Genomic DNA, 23,273 nt, shown 5'->3' with positions numbered 1-23,273 from the left:
ATCTGACCAAAAAATGTAAACAAGGTTCTTGTCCTGGAATTCAAACGATCGCTTTGTTTGTGTATTTTTTTGTCCTCTTATTTTACGGTTTCTGAATTTGTTTCGTAATAGAGAGACATCATGTTATTTCACAAGTCCAAACTGATCAACTGACGTTCTAAACACTACTTACTTTCAAAAGACCTCCACTTGATGTTCCAATGAATGCCACAGTGTGGTTGAATTCAATGCTGGTGATGATGGATGACATCAAGGAACCTGAAAAAATCATTGTTCTTTCAGTCATTTACACGCAACTCTTATTTTTTGTAGAATTGTACCTTATCACAAAATACTTAGGAAACATGATATCTACTTAATAAACAGTTTCGATGAGGACATAAATCAAAGAAATAAAGTAACTAAATACTAATATTGCATATATATAAAACATGCTACTTCTCATGAGACTAGAAACATACCTAAAGGCCTAAGAATTAAATAGAGTGCACATACTGAAAACATGAGTGATAATTGTATCTGGAAAAAGGATACACTTCGAAATTAAAGGACTGGTTATCAACCTGGCTGTTCCAGCAACGCTGTAGATGAGACTGGAGTAATCCCTTTGGCATACTTGTACAGCCGAGTCATGCCATCAGCAACAGGATTACACAGAAAGTTGTCTGGCTGAACTCCCTGTAATGGCCGCATAATGGAAAAAATATTTACTCCTTTTGTTATAAAGCTTTTCCGTTGTTTTACCCCCAGGGAGTAAGTGCCTTTGTATTGTACGCGCAGGCAGTAGCTTGGCACACTCTTTGCCATATAGTTTACTTGTTATATAAGCATTATGCACTGTATTTTCACGCTTCATGTTTTTCACGTTTTATGGTGATAAACAATATGTCCAGGTACCCATGCAGGCATCTGTGCATGTTTTTGGGATTTTAATTGATTGGGGGGTGGTGGCTGCGTGACCAAATTGGGAGAGAGCAAGGGGGTTGGGTATGATATTGGACTGACGGCAGAGATCAAAACGGTGTCTCCAGAGCCCAAGATATCTCTTTACACTGTGTGGAGAGCACGTATGTTTCATTCCCATTCGCACATCGGTTACCCTCGTGACACTCGTGAACCATACGGAATCGTCCTTCGCAACTTGCCAATCCCCGGTTGAGCCTTCTCGTTTTTAAGACTTTGTTTGAATTAAGTCAACAAACGATCACATTGAAACTCTTGTATGCGCTTTAGAGGGCTTAAACCAAATAAACTACCGCAGAATGATGAAAAGATATGCTACATAAATATGAAATTTAGCCTCGAGGTGGTTGCTAAGATGATAAACTGTTTCCATTTCAATCGATCTCTTGGTCTTTTTCCCACTAAAGTCAAACTTGTTGGTGAAATTCCTGCAACGTTCGCTTCTTTAGAGTTTATTTCACCATTTTTCTGCTTGTGGTTTTCGGGCAAACCTTTCTGGCCAGTTCTTGATCAACCTGCCTTAAAAAAGACTAGCAGTTGCGCCGCATTTCTTGCAGTTTTGGGATAACCCAAGAAGATATGGGACGTATCTTTTGTGATAAGTTCTCTTTGAAAATACTTATTTATTCTACAGTTGAAAGCAAACGAAATTTGTTATAACAAATGACATGGTATTTCCATCAATAAAATACTGAGGCGAGTGCCGCCGACTGTGCCATCCCTAGATCTGTTACCGTACTGTTGAATCATTATTAGTAAATCTTCACTTTACACCTCACAGCTTTTATACTGAGATCACTAATAAGAACGGACGGAATCGGTTTCATTGTCGATAATTTTAGAAAATGACGATTGTCAATGAAAATTGATCAGCATCAATCCTTAGGCTCACTGTACTCAGACCTAGAAAATTGCATTGTGGGTTCTGTGCCCAGGGACATGAAAAAATGTGGTTGGGAAAAATGCAAAAGTTATGCGGTGTTGACCAAGCATTCAGGCGCACGGACTCCTGAAATTCGCAAGGACTCGCAGTTACCGGCTTCCATATAGGACTCTTCTGGGGTCTTGGGGTTCCTGGCCCACCGCACTTCCTTCCTGCCCATCCATTTAACCCCAAAAGGGTTCGAGCGACCATGCAAGGGAGGAAACGAGACAAGCCCCTAAGCCCTGGCCGCTGAGTCGGCCACACGTCTCGAACCTGTACTAAGGCACCTGGACTTCGCGGACAGTGCCAGCCGCAGAGCTTACCGTTAGGCTAAGGTACTGCTGGTATTTGACGGGTGAATTGCAGTCTCTTATAGCTACTGACTGACTGCAATTGTTGAGAAAATAAAAAGCCACCGCTGGGACTTGAGCCCACCGTCTAACAATCTGACAACCGCCAGCTTAACCACTCAGCCATCTCAAAGATATTGTTTTTTGCTGTTCATAGTGAGGAGATAACAAAGTCATACTGACTGTTGCTGCGGAAAGACTAACTAAAATGCTACAATAGTGCAGCACGTAGCAAAAATACACAATCACGCAAACAATGGTCGTCAACATTAATGTTTGCGTCAATATGGATAAGTCCCCAGACCATGTCTGTACACCTGTCTACATGTCTTAACTCTTTCCTGGTATTATGGGAATGACACGCCATTTTTGTTGGGGGGGGGCTTTTCTTCTCCGGCTAGCATAACATGATAGCCGAATTAGGAATCCAATAGTTCTGCTAAATAACATGTTTTGTTGTGTGTTGGATCTGATGTGTGGTGTATAGCTCTTCAGACACATTGTCCTGTAAAGAGAACTTCTTTGCCGCACATCCCTTCTCTATAAAGATGTGGTTGAACAAACACTTTTCTTGTCAGTTTATAATGCATTTCAATATTGTAGTTATAAGGAAAAAACCCTCAGTTATTGGGACAACAAATGCGCATACGCATTGGAAAAGTGAGTCATTGCAGTTCTCCACCATCTCGTTTCTTAGTTGTAATGTTATTGACTCGGCCCAGTCTTCGTGCTGTAAGGCTTAGATGCCACTACAAACTTACTATTCTGTAACCGTGGTAACCGATAAATACAATCACACACACCACAGGTTATCAAACTGTTTGGCCGAGTCCCGTTAACTATCAATACATTGTCGTAGTTACTTGTTAGACGTCAAGGCATTCCATACTGTAAGGAGTGCTGTCAAGACATATTAAGCATTCTGTATTTGTTCCTGCCTACTGTTCATTCCTGTACAACCAATTAACAGCTCCTTCAAGGACATTGTCGTGATAAAAAAACATGTTTGATGCTAAAAAAACATACAAACATGTTACAAGAGGATAGTGAAGTTTAGTATCAGGAATGCCATGTTGTTCTGCCTCCTGGATTCGTTAATCACAAAGCGGCTGCCTTTCCGAAACGAAATTTCCAAAACTAAGAAATTTTGACCCACTATCCAGCAAAACAGCGCTCGGGAGATGTAGAATGGAAGTAAACTGGTATTTCATACATCATCAACACCATTGGAAAGCTGCTCTTATTAAACTCCCCTCCACTGTATGACGCTGTTCAGGTGGGTTATAAAGGGTTATGTTCAGATCAAACCTGGCTTAAATTCGTTCTCACAAGTTGCATATTGTTAGACCTATACTCCTGTCAGTGTAACAGTATACTGTTATGAGCCTATTTTCAGAGTCTGGAAGGCTCTTTCTGACTTTGAATCCAGATGTGGAAAATGAGTTAGAATTTGCGCAAAACTGTTATTTGGTTTCATCCCCCTTGTGTTTGCATGCTCATATAAAATAGAATCTTTAAGCAAATGAATATACAAATCTAAATCAGATCGGGCTGTGTAATTACTGAAAAGTGAACTAATGCTTTTAAGACAGTTTGTACAAAAATGGTCGAAGGAAATGTTTTCAACGGAAGAATAATGATGTTTTAAAAGATATCAGTTACTATCCTATCATAGGCCAGATACGTTCTAGTTCAGTTTCTCTACTCTGCAAGTGCCTGGTTTACGACTTTCGTTTCAGGATAAAGATTTAACAAATCTGTAATAGACTGGTTTGCTCTTTCATTCTTTACCCGAGCTTGATATTGGTTTTGGTGTTGCTGTCAACTGTGGCGATGCTTGAAGGAGTAATTAACTTCAAAAAGTGAAAATGACTGCTTAAACAATAAAAACTCTCACTCGAATAGTATTGTTACTTGTTGGCAGTCGTATGTGATGAATACTATACTGTCAATTTATACATCCTATAGCCTAATACGTTGTTTGCTTTAACGTCAATAAAAATAATAAATTGTTATAATATTTCATGCGAGGGTACAAATATCTGGACTTGCGAATTATCCCGAATGCAAGGTTAGGTTTTCTGGTCTTAACATTTAACGGTTGTGATGGGGTAATTGAAAAGAGTATTACTGTTTTCTCCTTTTGTACACTTATTAGGAGAGAGTGATTATACACCTGTGAACCAAAGAAAACTGCTTTATACGTACCCCAAATGTATTACCACGAGATCTTTCTAAATGGTCTATAGAGTATGCATCTCCCTCCTGAATACAGCCCCTTATATTGCTTCTCTAATACCCAAGGAAACATTAGCCGGTGCTGCTTCTCTGAAGCCAACCAAGATATGAGTCATTCTGTACACCCATTGACTCACCTGAAACATATTACATGCAGAACCCTGCAAATAGCTTATTCTGTAGTCATCTCCATCCTGGATACAGCCCCGCACTGCCTCTGTGAACCCAGCCAAGATATCAGTCATCCTGTACACACACAATGCTGAATAGTCGGTAGGTATATGACTGGTACCCGGAGCTCCTCGGTTCTTGGCAAACACGGCATACAACACCTGTTCGTCTGCATGGAGGCCCAATGATGCCGCTAGGTCAGGTCCTGCTGGTCCTAAGTGAGCCGCTTGCACCAAGCTGTACACACTTCCATCTGATCCACCGCACTGTACAGTAATCTCTGTATGCATCTAGATTTGAGCTTGTTTGACAGACTCGATTAATCTTTGAAACATGATGAGCAGAATTCAGATCCTCTCTTTGAGTTGCAATGAAATATGTGAATCCGCTGAAGTCAAACGCTGAAACATATTTAATGGCAAAATGATTACTTTTGGCAGCATCACTGAGAAATATCACATCACTTTCTTCTGAACCAGCTAAAATAGGATTTCTTTCAATGTTCCGTCTTGTTATTGCTGAAAATATTCCATGAGCATTAACGTTTTCAACAGTGAAAGTAACAGCAATGTAAATCGTTTTATTTGCATACCTTGTATGAGGTACCAACGTGACAGTGGTTGAATGACTGAGCCCTGCAACATAGCGAACTGATTCACCAGATACATCATTAATATCCTGTAACTGTCGTAACTGACATATACCATCAAACACACGACCACAGGTTATCAACCCATTTGGCCGAGTACTGTCAACTACCAGTATCTTGTTGTAGTTATTTGTACGACGACATGGCATCCCATTGTAAGGCATACTGTCATCACACGTTGAAGCATTCTGTATCTGTTCCAACCTACTATTCAACCTGTACAACCAATTGACAGCTCCAACATAGACATCACCATGATCACTCAAGGTAAAATGGTTGAACGTTTGGGCACGAGGTACATCTTCTTGATCAGGATTATTGAAGCTGGCTAGCTCATAGGCTGACAGATGTCCTTGCCACTCTGCTGAAATCATACTAACATTGAAATAAATGATGTTCATATACAGAACGATACCACGCAAGAGGACAGCGTGATTCAGTCTCTCGTGTCCCATGATGCTCCGACTAAGCTCATGAAATGAATATTTTCCTACGCAAAACGAAATTACAGCACTAAACGATGCTCCAGCGACTGACGGTATTATTTAATGAAAAAGTCAGCCAAGTGAGTGCAAAAATGTTTTTTTTGTGATGGAAACGACATATTTTGTTTGCCATCAGATTGCCAAGAAGTGTTATTCCTCTCAACCTCTCTCTGTATTCATGAAGAGTAGCCGACTCTCCCTGTTTGCACTCTACGCATGCATTAAGATCCGGGGTGTCCAGATACCTCTGCCATAGCCCCTGCGCCAGTATCTGCAAACTGTGTTCTCTCCAACACGGCGCATAAATTAACTCGTCAATATTCCTGTCCAAGCAGATTGGCGAACTCAGTTGAGAAATGTGATGCAGAATCGTCGCGTAAAAGGAAACGATTTCACTACCACTCCCTTGCCTCACAGCTGGTGCAATATGGTGTGACGATAACAAGCACAGGTTGACAACCACATTTGAATACTGTCCTTTGAATGACACCACTGCGGAAATTACAAGATTGCAAGGTTATGAAAAACATGGGGTAAAAAGGGTTCTTCATGGACGAACGATCCTGTTTTGTAAGGATACCGTACTCGAAGTGCACAGCGGGCAACTACTGGTACATGAACTTGTGCACATAAATAAATTTCTGTGTTGTGTAGGCCTACACTTATATGGCTTTCGTTTCCGGGTGGAAATTACCATGTTTGTATCAGGTCACTTTATCACAAAATAACAATGGAACAAGACAAACTTACTGCCATTTGAGAGCTTTGAGGAAAAACAGCAATCATTCAAAATGGATCAAGAAGTAAATGATCGTAGAGCCGTTTAAAGGGTAGGGGGTCACATACTCACCGGGGGTTTCCGTGTAGAGTGTACTACTCAATCGCCATGGATTATGGCTACACAGACGGTGGAAATGGGTGCTACTGACAACAAAATATACCCATGCTCTCTGCGTCCCTCTAAAACTCGAACTCCACGGCCAACCCATAGTCTTCGACCGTCTCTTATACTGTCTAGTTTGTACATGTATTCATACACAAAGAGTTACTCACCAAATAAATTATAGTACAAGTAACGTGAGCTTCAATTAACACGTCACCAAAATATCACATAATACAAGGGGTTATTATTGTACATGACAATAATTTTGATGCATTCAGTCAGTTGTCTACACTAGTGTAACACTCCGACGGTCTACGGGTTGCACGCGGAGGCAAGAAAGCACACTGGACTCAGAACTTCTGTTTTCGAGGGGAAAACCCGTTTTTTTCGGCATCCAATCAAAACTCGCCCGTCCAAAGACTCACAACAAAACCGAACTCGAGGCCGCCAAAAAAAAGCCTCACTGCCCTGGCGCGGCGGGGTCCCCCGGTTGGTCCAGCAAGGGCGCCGCCGTAGAGTCAGACGGGCGCCCCCACCCGACCGGCCGGCCCCCGGCGCCACAATAACCTTTGGACTTATTTTCCTGGTGGAGGTCTACCAAGTACAACCAGTCCTTATGCGCGGGAAGCACAAAGGTCACCAAGTAGCAATTACTTGACATACAAACATATAAATAACCCAGATACAATGTAGATCAGCTGCACAATATGCATATTCATGTTTAGAATTAAAACAGTGAGGTCGCCCTTGCTAAGGCACGGTCTCCTACAAAAATATGCCAAAAGGATTTAATTTCTTCATGATGGCTTCTTCGGCCTCAAACGTATCTTTCACATTAAAGGGTGTTGAGGAGATCAATACAAAGTGTTAGACTGCATTGAAGCACCCACACGAAAGGCAAATTGAAAATGATGTAGGGAAAGAATGCCACTTTTCCCCGAAAACGTTGATCGTTTTGTTTTTCAAATGGTTCCGTTGAAGAGGGACTTCGGACCAATCGTCCGTGACAATGCAATTCTTATATGACTGTCTTGAAGAATTGATTAAAAGTTCTGGTAAATCATTAGCAGATCGGAAAAAAAATTTGAGTCCTTTTTATTGAGCATTATTTCTAGGAGACAGGCGCCTTATTACAAGATGCCCAAACCTGTTCGGGCTGGAAGAGATCATTAAGTGCTTGGATTTGACCAATCATTTATATGACATTAATGTGCAAGAGCTGATCGTTATCAGCATCCTATGCGATGGATGCACGATGATTTTGAAATTTTGCAATATCAAAGTCAAGCGATTGTGTGCATTTGTTTGTATGCACTGCCGTACAGTAGGCTAAGGTACAGTAGTTCACAATACTAGCTAAGTGAAAGTAGTATGTTCCAAATAAGCAAAGTCACCACATGACATTCGCGGTATTTTTCGTTTCTTTCCAGAACTGTTGGAATAAGGAAGTTCCTTTTCACTGCAAATTCAGACGATTTGAAAAAAAAGGAAATTGGACTTAAATACACATACTACGTAATGTTTTCATTGCGTACGTTAAATTTTGTTTACTGATAAATTAAATCAATGAATGTTTGTATTAACAGTATGTATTGAGGGAAAATATGTGAAATAATATAGTGAGAAAGCGTATCTATTTTCACAGTATTGGTCTACTACAACAAATATCACAACTGACTAGTTTTTTGTCTGATGTAATGCGAAGACGAATCCAGAATACAATTTTCTGGGATTAAGCTTCTTTTTGGGGGGGGGGTGTCTTAAATTTGGACAATTTTCATGTAACCCTTGACCCCCTGACAGATAGGTCTACATTTTGGGACTTTTTACACGTTTATTTCAAAGAGGGGCAACAAAATAAACCAACCCTATTACCGTCCCTCTCTTGGTGCAATGGTAGCAGTTTCAAAATTTGCAATTCTTGTCATCAATAGTTCTAATGCACTCTTTTCTTAAGCGTCTGTTTGCTTGTCTGTAAATGTGGAGGTTCACGGCATTGTTGTTATACAAAGCGTACTACATCTGCTTGAATATTTTCCAAACAAGACACTCGCTGTTATTACCAGCTAACACTACAAGGTGTCATAGGCTGTGGTCGTCTAAAGCGGACAAGTAAACGTCGTCTGTGCGTGTGCAGGCGTGGCATACATAGTGTGGCCCTCTGCACAAAAGAAGTCCACATAATGTAGGATATGATGGCGTTGTGTGGACTCGCACACGTCCACACAATGTTTCTCCCTCTCTGAAAAAAAGTTTCAGAGGCATTTAGGGGTCAAGTTTATCTGTGGCCAGATGAAGAGGAACAGTCCAGGGAGTCATCATCAAAAATCCAGCTTGAAGGAGTTATCCTAGTTAGAGAAAAACGAGCATTTTCCTCAAGTTTCAAGTGGAAAATGCGCACAATTTTGTGTTAGGCTGGTTTATTTGAAAGTGTCAACACACAAAAGATCTGGCATTATTCAAAGGCCGAACCAAGAAGTAAATAATCGTCAAGCTATTTTTTTGGCGAAGGGGGTTTAATTAGAATAGGTCATAAGGCTGTCTTTCCTTCATGGTGGCCTGTCCGACTTCCAACTTATCTTTCATGCTCATGGGTGATGAAAAGGTCAGTATGATACTCTGGACTGCACTGGAGCACCCGTGAAAGGCTACCATCAAAATGATTTAGGATAGAATGCCCCTTTTATCTACATGTGATTAAAACTGGGTTCTTTGAAAGAGACTTTGGATCAATCATCTACGATAAGATATAATTGTCGTGAGGAATTTAATGAAAGTGCTGACAAATCAAAAGATCGCAAAAAGTGTTCAGTCCCTTTTTTTCGTATTATTAACAAAAAAAAATCCGTTCCAAGATGCGTACATCTGCTAAGGCTGGACTGAGATCATTAAGTGCTTGGACTTGACCAAAGGTTCGAATGAAGTCCATGTGCAAAATCTAATTACGTACCATTATCAGCATCTAACTACGGTGGACGAGAGATAATTTGGCCACCACTGAGTCAGCAGATTACTCATATTTTGTTCTAACACTTTGCGACAGTAAGCTGATAAGTTCACATTGCTAGGTCAGTGAGAGCAGCATGGCAAGGTCACCACGTAGCGAAGCAAAAGATGTGAATTAGTTCCTTTGTTCCTTAAAATTAGAACAAGGAAGTTCCTTTTCATAGTAAAGTGAAGACGACTGAAAAAGAAAGGGGACCTAAATATACACATTACGTTACGTTTTCCTTGCCTTTATTTGTTTCCTGATAAATTAAATCAATATACGGCTGCATTAAAATGTCGTTTTAAAGAAAAAATAAAATAATTTACGGTACTTATAGTGGCATAGTTTATGTACAGTAAGTCCAAAATACTTATGTTGTTTATTTATCTCCTAAATATCAACGAGCACATTCCTGGTTGGCTCGGTTCGGCTCGTCTGAAGACCTATATTTACACACAGCTTGGAATGCTGCATCTTGGAGGACGGACACAGAAGGAGTTTGAACTGCCCGGGCTATAACATCTGGCCGATTACCACTTTCTGGCATTCCCGGTATGTCCATAGCCAGAGCGCAGCGCACGCCTGCTACCCACCACCTGTTTTGCAACCACAAGCTCCCTTTGTACCCCATGATCGTCGCCACAATTTTTCGTTGGTAATCTGCATCCCTAAAACGTTGTGTACTGCAGTATAGGAAGTTGAATATTCATGCCATCGTTGGCGCTTGATATGATCCGCAACATCAAGTGAAGTGTTTGCACAGTTGCTTTTATTAGGCTGTATACCCGAAGTGTTCATGTGCAGTTGTTGCCCTTATCGAACGCTTTCTTCTGGACTTCTTTTAGGAAATATAAAGCCAAGCTGTTTGTAAGATTTTGTGTTTTGTTTGAATCATTTTTATTATGGCATTTGTACAAAGGCGTATTTTATGAGATTTCACGATCACTCCTTGTGATGAAATAGTGCATTTTGTTGCTAATGAACTAAGCCTTCCAGTAGTAGTGAACATTTTGTTGGCCAGTTTTAGCCAAATTCGTACCAAGTCTTTGACACTGATGTATATTGGACGGAGGAGACTAGATTTACAAACTTTGTATGGATAATGAAACAGTGTGTCAAAATTTTAAAAGTTTATTTATGATACCAAAAGTAGGTCTAATCTCAGGAATTTTTCTCTCTCTGTTTCTTGGTCACATCGATAGTTTGTATTTACTTGCAAGCTAAAAACTACAAGTATTGCCAAGGTATTAGTATATTACTGGCCCCACTTGTCCAGCTAAGATGCAGGCAGCAATAAGGCATTTTTGGAATGTTTTCTATTATTCATCAGACTTGGCGGCGACCATCATTGGACGCTTTGAAGTGCCTGAGTTACAACTCCTCCTGTGTCCTTCCTGCATGCATGGTTATAACATAGTAAAGTTAATCTTTTTCAAACACATCTCTAACCGTGTTCTGTATGACCTTTGCCTCTTGCGTGCGCAACTCGTGCTATGTTTGAATTGGCCTAGAACGCAATGAGCCATTGCGGGCTAGGGACATTAAAATAATCAGTTCTCCATTACTCGGATAAGCACATATTGTTTCCCATTCATTAATAACTTCAGAAAATCACAACGATTATATTCACTTATTAATTTTACTGAAGTTTTTTCTTTTCCGACGAAAGTTATGATAAATGCATATGCCTCAAGCGAGCCGATCATCAACCATGCACTTAAAAGTGACTGTTTCAGGTGTGGCTGAATTCCCCTTTGGCTGAAGGGATTCCCATATATATTTTCAGTTTAAACAAGTGTTTACGCTGCAGAAACACTCCATATTTTTATATGTCTGTACGTGTACGTTTCCTGTGGCATTAGTCAAAAGTTCAGGAAATCCCTTCTCCCGTATTACAGCGAGAAGTTATACCCCTGAAATCTTTATTTGAACAAAAACAACATGAATACGTATTTATCTTTTTATGTGACCGTATTTGAAACTTGACAGGTATAGAATTTAAATATCCACCAAAAAAGCAATCAAAAAGTCTACCCGATGGACTCCTTTCGTGGAGCTGTATTGCACACTTATTACTGAGGGTCTGTACTGTCTTCCGGAATGTGCCTGCCAAGCAGCTTGATTGTTCCTTGCAGTTCCAAACGTCAAAATAATTATACTCGTCTCTCGAGGGTGGATCTCGGGGCAAGAAAGCAGCCAAATTTTTGAGGGGGGGTGTAGCAGCGTGTAAATTCATGAAAGCCCCTCTTTTAGTAATGTTATGCGATCCACACTCGCGTTCCAGAAACGTCTTTCCTCGAGATGTAAGAAGACGGTTGAACCACAATACAGGCAGTTTATTAGCTAAGTAAACCCTAGGAATGCAACAGTTGGTCAGAAGAGATAATTCTCCCTTGTTAGAAATCACCAAATAATATTAGATTAGCGTTGAAGGTTGGTTAGGGGAGTACAGGAACGGGTTGTAACATTTGTAAAATCATAGAGGGTTATTACTGCTTCTGTTTATAATAAGTCTACTACATGCAGTCACATGTACAACTGTATACTTGTGTTAATGGTTTTTGGGTTCCACACGTGGCAAGTACACTAGGTACATTATAAGTAAATTCATTCTACACATAATATAGTTGGTAATTTTCTTTTATAATCACGTAAGCGGGTGCTAATTAGGGTTGATGCACATGTACATTATATGAGGTTTACACGTATTCATTGTCAATTAATTGCAGCGAACCACTGACTCTGGACTTGTATCAAGGGCTGCCGTTAAGGAGTATTAAACACTCAAGTTCTTCTGTGCTTCAAGACAAGCTGTTTCCAAGGAGTCCTTTGTCAGGGTGTTCACACTTGCATTATTTCTTATGTAACTTAAGAGGCTGGGAGAGGAGTAGAATAACGGGAAAGGCGAAATTTTGGTCCATCTTCCTCTCCTTAAAAAAACTGTAATCTCATCGACTAAAAGATCGTAAAAGCTGTATTAACCAAAAAACTTAAATGTTTACCCTGAAAAAGGTTTGACCCCCTTAAACATTTCTTTCAGGCTTTTTCTTTGACCCCACTTGGAAGATCAGAAATAATCGGAGACTCGGTCCTTGTGATTTGAACATGTCGATTAATCAATTGTGTGCACGATTCAGATGGTCTATAGAAACAGCGTAAACATTTCCCTTCCCTGAAAACTGCTGCAGCACGTTCTTCCAAATAGACTACAGAGTGAAATGTATCTCCATCACAAATACAATCCCTACGGCTTCTCTGAAACCACTTCTCTGATTGAAGATATCAGTCACATCCCGTACACTTAATGCTGATTGATCGGTAGGTGTACCATTTGTCTGATTTAGTCTACTGTACTTACTGATAATGTTCTGCAGAAGGAACCCTTTCAAATAACCTAGAGAGTATGCAGTACCACTCTGAGTTAGCCCCGTGTTGCTTCTGTGAAGCCACCCAATTGGTATCAGTCATCTTGTACACGCACATTGCTGAGTGATCAGTACACGTAGGTGCACCATTTGTCTGATTTAGTCTACTTACCGAAAAAATGCTGCAGAAAGAACCAGCCAAGTAGCCTACAGAGTATGCTGCACCATCCTGAATACAGCCCCGTACTGCTTCTTTGAAGCCAGCCAAGATATAAGTCATCCTGTACACACACAATGCTGAGTGAGCGGTAGGTACATCACTGGTACCCGGAGCTCCTTGGTTCTTGGCAAACACAGCATACAGTACCTGTTCGTCTGCATGAAGACCCAATGATGCCGCTAGGTCAGGTCCTGCTGGTCCAAAGTGAGCTGCTTGCACCAAGCTGTACACACTACCATCCGACCCATTACACTTGATGGTGATTTCGGTGTATGCATCCAGATTTGGGCTTGTTTGACAAACTCTATTAATCTTGGATACATACTGAGCAGCATTTAGATCCTCTTTCTGGGAGGCAATGAAATACGTAAATCCATAGTACTCAAACGCAGAAACATATTCAATGGCAAAATGATTCAATATGGCACGACTACTGACAAATACCATATCACTGATTTCTGAAGCTGCTAAGAGAAGATAAGGCTCAGGGTTCCGTCTTGTAATTGTAGGAAACATTCCACGACCATTAGCGTTTACAACGGTGTAAGTAACAGCAATGTAAAAGGTTTCTTTCTCATAACTTCCACGAGTAACCAAATTAACTGTGGTTGCATCACTGAAGCCTGCAACATAAGGGACTGATTCACTCACTACAACCTTGATATGCCGTAACTCTCGCCATTGACATATACCATCAAACACACCACCGCACGTTATCAGACTGTTCGGCCGAGTACTGTCAACTACCAGTATCTTGTTGTAGTTATTTGTACGACGACACGGCATCCCATTGTAAGGCATACTGTCATCACACGTTGAAGCATTCTGTATCTGCTCCAACCTACTATTCAACCTGTACAACCAATTGACAGCTCCAACATAGACATCACCATGATCACTCAAGGCAAAATGGTTGAACGTTTGGGCACGAGGTACATCTTCTTGATCAGGATTATTGAAGCTGGCTAGCTCATAGGCTGACAGATGTCCTTGCCACGCCGCTGAGGTTGGACAAACATCGAAACATAAGATGCTCATCATGGAGAGGACAATAGCACTCACAGATACAGCGTGACTCAGTCTCCCTCGTCCCATGATGCCAAGTATTTCAAGATACACCGACTGCAGGGCGCGTTAGTGACCCGTCCCTATTCCTGTCGAAGCGGATCTTCGTGCTCAGTAATTTGAGAAGTGTGACGTAGAATCATCTTGTAAGAGGAAATGGTTTAGCTGCACTGGCTTGCCTCTTAGCTGCTTCAATATGGTTTGAAGATCACAAACTCAAGTGAACATCATTTGACAATACATTAAACCATTCCTAGAATGGCACCACTACGGAATTGTACAGGTACAATAAGGTACAAAAAGCATGGGTACATAGTTCTTTACTCATGACTGACTGTTTTGTTAGGATACTTTAGTTGAAGTGGATAGCGGGCAACAAAACCAGAACCTGAACTTGTGCACATGCGTTAAAACTCTGTGTTGTATACTTTTAAGATTATCGTTTCCTGGTGGAAATGCTTATTTAAAGTTTGTATTGGGCTGGTTTTTCTTACAAAATAATAATTGAACATAAACAATACAGTGATCTACCGTGGATGGCGAGAGCTTCAAGGAAAAATCGTACAAATGTTACAGATGTACAAATTTTATTCGGGTGCATTATAAGAAAAACGACAGTCAGCGGGGTTGATGACGAATAACTGTCTGACAGTTAAAGAAAATAAATAAGCAGTAAATTACATGAAATTTGGCTTCCTTTTTGCAGGTTTAAAGTTAAAAGTTAATTGCCTGATAACTGCATTTCGAAGGACGGAGGTGTCGAACGCTTTTCCACTTGCCCACATTAGGCCCTATGCATGATCAAAAGGATTTGAGTCCCACGTTAACTGAATGTGTTAGTGCTTAATCAAGTCCAGCACTAACATTTGATTAAACTTTTGAACTACTGACAGGTTCTATTGTATTCGTTTTCTTGTAATGGGATAGCTTTCGTTGTATGTATCTACACGTGTTTTAAACGGTCCAAATGAAAGAATACTATAACAACTTCGTTTATGTTTTGACTGGCTAGTTTTATCTTCAGGACAAACATGAAGCGGTTCAAGTCGTGATTACGTAATGTTGATTATTTTTGATCAATGACGGTATTTCTGAGGTTAACAATTCATTCCGGATGTGTTGATCGCTTTGAAGACTGAATCAACTGAACTAATACTGCGCAAATATAGGTCCGACTATTATTTTCAAGGCGAAAATCTTCTTCGAAAAATCTTTCAATTCAAGTGGCCAATACAGTGTTAGGCATGAAGGGTGATCCATCACTATAGATAGAAAATAATGCGGTTAACCGAGTCGTTACTTCGCTTATGAATTGTTATCAGGGTTATTATTTGAATAACAAGATTAAATAGTCAACGGTCAAATAGCCAGTAAATGTGGGTGGAGCATGAGAAGCAAAGCTTTTCATTGGCTAAAACGTAACTGACTGTCCTGTGTGCGTTCAAAACGAAGGAACACTATCCAAACGATGAAACTGGCCGTGTTAAATCTATCTTGCTCGAAAACAGCGATCCTGAATCGTTTATAACAAACATGTAACCCGTTCCCTCACAAATCGGCTCAAACCACGACCTTACGGACCAACCAAATGTCCTGTGTATCCCAAACTACTGGAGAGGACAAGTATCGCTCACTTTTGAACAGCAGAGAAAGCTGTGACAGGCGCATTTACTAAGCTTTTGAACCGCGCATCATAATATTTCCACACTACTCAAGATGCTTCCGACTCTCTGTAAAGGTGCACTACCTACCCTCGCAACTTTACGTTATCCATGAATTTCAGTGCCGATGTGAAGCTCGTTACATGGGCAGAACATCACAACACCTGGCCGACCGTACCAATTTCTATCTATCAATTTCTTCTCTCCGTGGTAGCCTGTCAGCATCACGTAAGCAACCGCCCCGTGTACAGAAAGCATGTCTATTTTATCGAGTGCCTCGTTTTCCAAGAGTAAAATCTTGTAGAAAATGCGTAGTTGGCTGAACTGGCTTGAATTTTGTGTGCGGCTGCGCGCTTTTCCGGTCTAAGTTGTACAGTTCTTGTCCTTTTTTGCCTTTTTTTTTGATGTGCCGCGTTACTGCTACAACAAACTTATAGGCCTAAATTTGGCGATGTATCTGAAGCTCTAGAAAGTAAATTCATCACGTGAATTTCCTCTTTCCATTTTTCGATTGGAGAGCGCTATTTGAAGAAGGTAACCATAAGTCGAGTTCCGGGGCGGCCTGCTCTAATTAACACGGGTTTCTAACGTTTGCTCTCGAACGGCTAGAACACAGCCCGAGAACACACTCCATCTCTTCGTCGGGATTTACAGGAACATATGTACACAGAAAACCTGGAGGTTTTTATTTCAGATCATCCGCAGAAAGATGCCTGGCAAAGCTGGATATAATGAGCTTTGCAAAAATTAACATTGGCAATTTTCCATAACACAGAAATGAATGTTCCTTCTTAAGTAAAAAAGAATTCAACACAGTTTTCAATAACTAACCCTCGAAGAACGTACATGGACGCTACCATGTTACTTGCGATAAACTACAAGCGATCACCGGTTGCACGTTCCCAGCGTCTAGTGGCTGACCTAGAGACAACAGATCGAGATGTCCGTGAACATACGAGAACAAGCAGCTTTAAATCTGCCAATTAGATTCATGTTGCTTATTTTACTCGATTATCCCCCCCCCCGCCAAGCATCCCTCCCAGCCGGATATAGCGAATTAACCCGTAGAAAAATTTAAGAAAACAGCCATTTCGCGATAAGAAGGTAAATTTCCGTGTGCATGTGAGACACTCCACAGGCACAAGGATTCGGCAGGTTTTACTGCTGTTGCAACCTATATCTTCGAAGACGAAGGACTAAATCTTGTTATTTTGGCTATATGTAAAGTTCTCTGGGGAGGGAGGGGCGTATTATTGGTTTATTTGTTTGTATTTACTTCAAGGGGGTATAGGCTGGGGGGTAGGGTCACCCCTCGCCAGCAGAAAGGAGTTTCACTGGAGGTATTCATATTTTTATTAAAAAAACAACTTGAATCTCTCCTCATTTATTTACGATTTTTATGGATCACCGTCACATTGGTCTGTAGAAAAGAGACCAATTCACCCCCTTCAAATACCAGCAGTACCTTAGCCTAGCGGGTAAGCTCTGCGGCTAGCACTGTCCGCGAAGTCCAGGTGAGCGCCTTAGTACAGGTTCGAGACGTTATGGCCCACTCGGCGGCCAGGGCTAAGGGGCTTGTCTCGTTTCCTCCCTTGCATGGTCGCTCGAACCCTTTTGGGGGTTAAATGGATGGGCAGGGAGGAAGTGCGTTGGGCCGGGAACCCCGAGATCCCAGAAGAGTCCTATATGGAAGCCGCTAACTGCGATTCCTTGTGAATTTCAGGAGTCCGTGCGCCTGAATGCTTGGTCAACACCGCATAACTTTTGCATTTTTCCCTCACCACATTTTTTTTCGTGTCCCTGGGCGCAGAACCCACAAGGCAGTTTTTTAGGTTTGAATAGAGTGAGCTACAGGATTGATGCTGATTTAGTTTCATTCATTTTTAAAATCTTCGACGGTGAAACTGATTCCAACCGTGTTGGGTCCACTTCTTCTCAGTGATCTCAGTATAAAAGCTGTCCGGCGTATAATGTTTATTATTGGTGATTCAATAGTAAGAGATCCAGGAGTGGCACAGTCGGGCGGCACTCGCCTTCCCATTTTATTAATGGAAATACATTTTCATTTGTTACAACAACAAATTTCGTTCGCTTTCAACTGCAGAGTAATTTGATATTTTTCAAGTAAAATTCTCTCAAAAAAGACGTCCCATATCTTCTTGGGTTACCTCCAAAAGTTGCAACAAATGCGTTGCATATGCCGCTCCTTTTCTTGTGAAAGATTGATCCATCACTTATCCTAGTGAGACAGGTCTGCCCGAAAAATACAAACAGGAAAATAATGAAATAAACTCGAAAGAAATTAACAATCCTAGTTGCTGGAATTTCAACCACAAAAACCGACATCGAGATTGCATTGGATGTCAAATCAGTATTAGCTTTTGGTTTTACCTCATCGTCGCCTGAAAAGGCACTTAGGCCATCCTGCCCCCCCCGTAACTCCCGTTATACTTAAGTTTGATCGGGCTGACTGAAACTTGTCATTTGAATTAATCCGTGCCTCATTGGCCATCAGTTTAATATCGGAACTCGGAGTTAGAAAAATGGCATAGTCAAGTAGCTCCCTTTTCAAACTCAATACTTCCCAAATGTACCTGTTATCATCAAACAGGTTTGATGAGGGCATAAAACCAGACCCCCTCCTTCCCAAAAAGTAATTCGACAAACACGACTGACATACAAGAAAAGGTCAAAGTGATCATAATCTTACAAAACATGCAGTTTTACTAGTTAGTTCCCGAGTGTCACACACACAAAGACGGTACACGTAGGTAATAGGTAACCCGAAGCTTGAGGGCGCTCTTTCAAATTTACGTGGGAGAGGATGCGTTTCACCAAATGGCTGGATTTCTGCGCGCGCGCGAGCTCTTTAATAATTTGTGATCCCTCGGGGTTTTTACAATAAGACATGCCATAATCAGGAGGGGTCATAGAAATATTTCTATAAATCCCGAATTTTGGACTGGTAGCTTCCAGGTCGGGGTATTTCTTGTACACAAAGCCCCAAGAAATATAGATGCGGGCGGCTACCTTCAGAGCCGCGAGCGCATAGTTTTACTACTATTTTGGGAGTATCTTCGGGGAAAGGCGAATAAAAATCTTTTTTTCGCTGCTAACCCCCATCACATTGAAACGAAAAGTGATCTTCTGGTCATAATCTTGAATTTTCAGTGAAAAAAACGGAGGGCAACCTCTTCCCGAGAGTCAACAGGCGCGCCATGGCGGTCTGGTTTTACGCTGTCTTCTGTGGGCGCGTATTTGGCGCAGTACTAGTGCAACCATAAACGCATAGACCACCAAGTCCTATTTAATTAAACAACTTGAATCTCCGCTCCCCTTGTTTTTTTGTTTTTTTTTACGATATTCATGGATCACCGTCACACTGGACTGTAAAAAAGGGACTAATGGGAAAATGCAAGGATTAATACGAAGAACCACAATGGTGAAGGTCTACAATGTTGAAAACGAATTATAATATGACAGAAAAAGTGCTTGGGCAACCACATCTTTACAGAGACAGAATCTGCTGTAAAAGAGGTACTCTTTACAGGACAGTGTGTCCGGAGAGCCATACACCACACAGCACGTGTTATTTTGCAGAACTATTGGGTTAATGATTGGGCTGTCATTTCATGCTAGTAAAGGAAACGAGAGAACCCCCCCCCCAAAAAAAGGCATACATGGCGAGTCTTTCATATAACACTGTGAAAGAGTTGGGACATGTAGGCTGGTGTATCAAGTGGGACGTCGCTTAAGTTTTAACTAGGTCCACTGCACATGCACTGCGTGCACACGGAGTTACATGCATACGCGCAACTTCAACTATCGTCCAATGGGAGTCTGCAAATCGTGGCGCATCCGAGTGTATGTGACCAAGTTACTCACGAACCGGATAGACGTGGTCCGGGGACTTGCCCATATTGATTCGGGTTCATTTAATTTTAAGAGAAGCTGTCAGGGAGAGCATTTAATATTGACGACCACTGTTTGTGTGAATGTGTACTTCTGCTTTTGCCACGTGATTTTTGTGTTTTTGATCCGTCTATAATATTTGGATGATTTTTGATCTATTTTTAATATTGTACTTGTCAGGTTAATTCTCATCAGTTGGGACCGCAATGGAAGTAAGTCAAATTAACTTTTTTGCGTTATCCCTACTATTTTTACTTTTTGAAATCGTTGAGTTTGCTTTTCCTTAATTTAGTTTTTGTAATAAGATTTTTTTGGAAATAGTGAATAAATCAAATCAAATCAACTCAACTCAAATCAAAAACACTATTTCCCGCTCCGAGCAGGAATAAAAGGGGGCGTGTTTTTAAATGAAATCGACAGTCCTTTAGTACTCACGCACCGCATAGGTAGGCAAGTTTATGCCGCCTTGAGGGTGCACCCTCGCAAAAAAGGCCCTAAATATGTCCGCCAGACTCATTAATAAAAGTTATACACTCAAAATATTCTGTATTAGAGAGTCTTGAGAGTCATGAAATTGAGATATTGGAGAAATATGGCACTGAACCTCTGGCCCGGAATTTGGGCTTCAAATTATTTGGATGCAATCCGGTCCGAAAATGGCAATATTTGGCCGTTTTGCAGAGGAATGGTTTTTAAAATGGCTACTTTTCTGGGCAGGGACATTTTCTTCATTTTAGGGGTGGACTGCTTCTGGTGAAAATTTCTCAAAAGTTCATTTGTCCACCCCCCGAAAATTGAAAGGAAAATGAAAGGGAACATGTCGATCATCGTATTCCTGTGCAGCCTGGACACCTGTGAGAGTTGTGAGTATTTTTAAAATAATTGCGAAGTGTGGGGATTTTCATTGCTGTCTATGGGAATTTATTTGTAGCGGTGCACCCTTGACGCGGAGCACGCCGAGTACCCGCACCCCGCAACGATTTAGTCTAGAATAATTGTGTGGTCTTCGCGTGCTCGCCGAACGCGTGTTAGAACCCGGTTGGAAAACTTAGTACCCCCGTCTTTCTTTCGCCGCTGAGGGTGCACTTCAGCTCAGGGCGGTTAACGTTTCAGTCACTTAGTATTTACACGGCAACATTCTGTGCAGTAAGCTGAATGACTTTGTTATCTCCTTAATTAACATGAACAGCAGAAAACATTATCTCTGAGATGGCCGAGTGGTTAAGCTCGCAGTTATCAGATCGTTAGACGGGTGGGTTCGAATCCCAGAAGTGACTTTTTTATTTTGCCGACGCTTGCTGTCAGTAGCTATAAGAGACTCCAATTCACCCCTGTCAAATACCAGCAGTACCTTAGCCTAACGGGTAAGCTCTGCGGCTGGCACTGTCCGCGAAGTCCAGGTGAGCGCCTTAGTACAGGTTCGAGACGTTATGGCCCACTCGGCGGCCAGGGCTTAGGGGCTTGTCTCGTTTCCTCCCTTGCATGGTCGCTCGAACCCTTTTGAGGTTAAATGGATGGGCAGGGAGGAAGTGCGGTGGGCCGGGAACTCCGAGATCCCAGAAGAGTCCTATATGGAAGCCGGTAACTGCGATTCGTAGCGAATTTCAGGAGTCCGTGCGCCTGAATGCTTGGTCAACACCGCATAACTTTTGCATTTTTCCTTCACAACATTTTCATTTTTTTTTTATTCAATCTTTGACAGTGACACCGATCCCAACCGTCTTGCGTCCATTTATTCTCAGTGATCTCAGTAAAAAGCTGTCCGTCGTATAATGTTTATTATTGGTGATTCAATAGCAAGAGAACCAGGGGTGAAACAGTTGGGCGGCACTCGCCTTCCTATTTATTGATGGAAATACATTTTCATTTGTTATAACAAATTTTGATTACCTTCAACAGCAGAATAGTTTAATATTTTCAAAGAGAATTTCCCACAAAGGATACGTCCCGTATCTTCTTGGGTTACCCCCAACATAGCAACAAATGCGTTGCAAATGCTAGCCTATCTTGTGAATGGTTGATCCAACATTGGCCAGACAGGTCGGCCCGAAAAATACAAGCAGGAAAATAATGAAATAAACTCTAATGAAACAAACAATCCCCAGTTGCTGGAATTCCATCAACAGAAAATGACACTGAGAATGCAATTGATGTCCAGTCAGTTAAGCTTTGGTTTTTATCCCATCGTCGCCGCTAAAGGTGCTTAGTTTTCTCCCACGGTAACCCACGTTACATTTAATTTTGATCTGATTGAAATTTAATATCGTCAAATATGTCCCTTTTCGAACTAAAAAAGAATACTGGGAAGATGCACCTGTCATTTCTTAAATGTTTCTACAAAATCAAATACAAGAACTGACCATTCAACCTTTCCCAAGTTGCTGTGCATTAAAATGGCATGATGGACACCGTATGTTTCTGTACTAAAATAGGCCCTTCACATTAACAAAACACATGAATTTTGCACAGTTATGAGCAACATGACATCAAAAACAAATGAAATTCACGATAAAAGCAGATTGAGTTTGCTTGCCCTGAAGAAGGTACTCAGTTACCGAAAGCTTGGCAATCACGTATTTCAGAGCACTGATTTGATATTATATTCATGTCGATGTCTTAATTGTGTCGCTGGTTTGCATTAACTACCATGAACTGCATGGCCGCATTTGGGTGCCCCCCCTTTAAAATGGACCAGAATTGTTTTGGTTTGAAAAATGAGAATACTGGCAATTAATTGGGCTGTTTTACTTTCCTCCCCCCCAAATGTTGCCCCAGAAAAGGCCAAGAGAAGGTTACGAAGAAATTTCCAAATTTTAGTTTCCCTGGCTCCGATAATTTGGTTCTTGTTCCGCCATTGCCTGGCCGCCAATGTGGAAAATAAGACGCAGTTTCCAGATCATCAAATTACCCAATACAGCCGGCTCAGCACCCACATGGATAGGTGGTGGTTTCACCAAGCCTTACATAACAGAATAAACTATTGCGATGTTACATAGAGAATTCAGTACATATAATGATTAATACCAATCGCTACCACGCCTGGACTACATCTACCAACAAATGTCACATTTCAATATAATAGCATAAGTGTCCACAAAGTAATTGCTGTCAACTTAAATTGGTAAACTACTTCAAAACAGCTATGCAGATATAAGTCAGTTACACTCGCTACATACTCAATCGAGCAGGTAAATTAATGCAAAAGTTGCTTTGAAATGCTGTGACTATTTGCATACAAATATAAAAATTCCGAGGACTGTTACAGTGTATGCATGTCTGTGTAATTTAAAATCGATAATAAAACGAAGGACTAATTGGTTAAAAATGTGCAATTCTACCAAAGACTGAAACCATTCCACTGCTCTGCCCCCTCCAAGAGCATATGGTAATACATCTA

At 41.2% G+C, this 23,273-nt stretch overlaps 2 protein-coding genes across 5 annotated transcripts in view; both read right to left on the bottom strand.

The window, feature by feature from the left end:
• Nucleotides 1–14,902, bottom strand: part of LOC147799440 (uncharacterized) — a 33,446-nt gene extending 18,544 nt beyond the window's left edge. For both annotated transcript variants that reach the window (XM_087135622.1, XM_087135623.1), the window contains exons 1-3: nucleotides 13,191–14,902; nucleotides 564–678; nucleotides 173–258 (exon numbers count right to left, since the gene is read on the bottom strand). In XM_087135622.1, coding sequence (XP_086991748.1) covers nucleotides 173–258; nucleotides 564–678; nucleotides 13,191–14,333 — 1,344 coding nt within the window. In that variant the 5' untranslated portion in view covers nucleotides 14,334–14,902. The remainder of the gene's footprint in view (nucleotides 1–172; nucleotides 259–563; nucleotides 679–13,190) is intronic.
• On the bottom strand, nucleotides 4,940–7,102 carry LOC147799441 (plexin-A4-like). Of its 3 annotated transcripts, none has more exons than XM_087135625.1 (3): nucleotides 6,632–7,102; nucleotides 5,240–6,273; nucleotides 4,940–5,048 (listed from the first exon to the last, which is right to left on the bottom strand). In XM_087135625.1, the coding sequence occupies exons 2-3, from the start codon at nucleotides 5,749–5,751 to the stop codon at nucleotides 5,042–5,044; spliced, it is 519 nt and encodes a 172-aa protein (XP_086991751.1). In that variant the 5' UTR covers nucleotides 5,752–6,273; nucleotides 6,632–7,102; the 3' UTR covers nucleotides 4,940–5,041. The 3 variants fall into 3 exon arrangements, with proteins under 3 accessions (XP_086991751.1, XP_086991753.1, XP_086991752.1); XM_087135627.1 differs by having other exon boundaries at nucleotides 6,835–7,102; XM_087135626.1 differs by lacking the exon at nucleotides 6,632–7,102 and having other exon boundaries at nucleotides 5,240–6,377.
• Nucleotides 14,903–23,273: the final 8,371 nt, after the last annotated feature.

This window comes from Acanthaster planci, linkage group LG04 (assembly GCF_054643075.1).
Source record: "Acanthaster planci isolate LZ-2023a linkage group LG04, COTS_SCS, whole genome shotgun sequence".
Classification (NCBI taxonomy): domain Eukaryota; kingdom Metazoa; phylum Echinodermata; class Asteroidea; order Valvatida; family Acanthasteridae; genus Acanthaster; species Acanthaster planci.
Note: the sequence above shows the minus strand (reverse complement) of the source record. Positions and strands in the feature narration are given on the sequence as shown.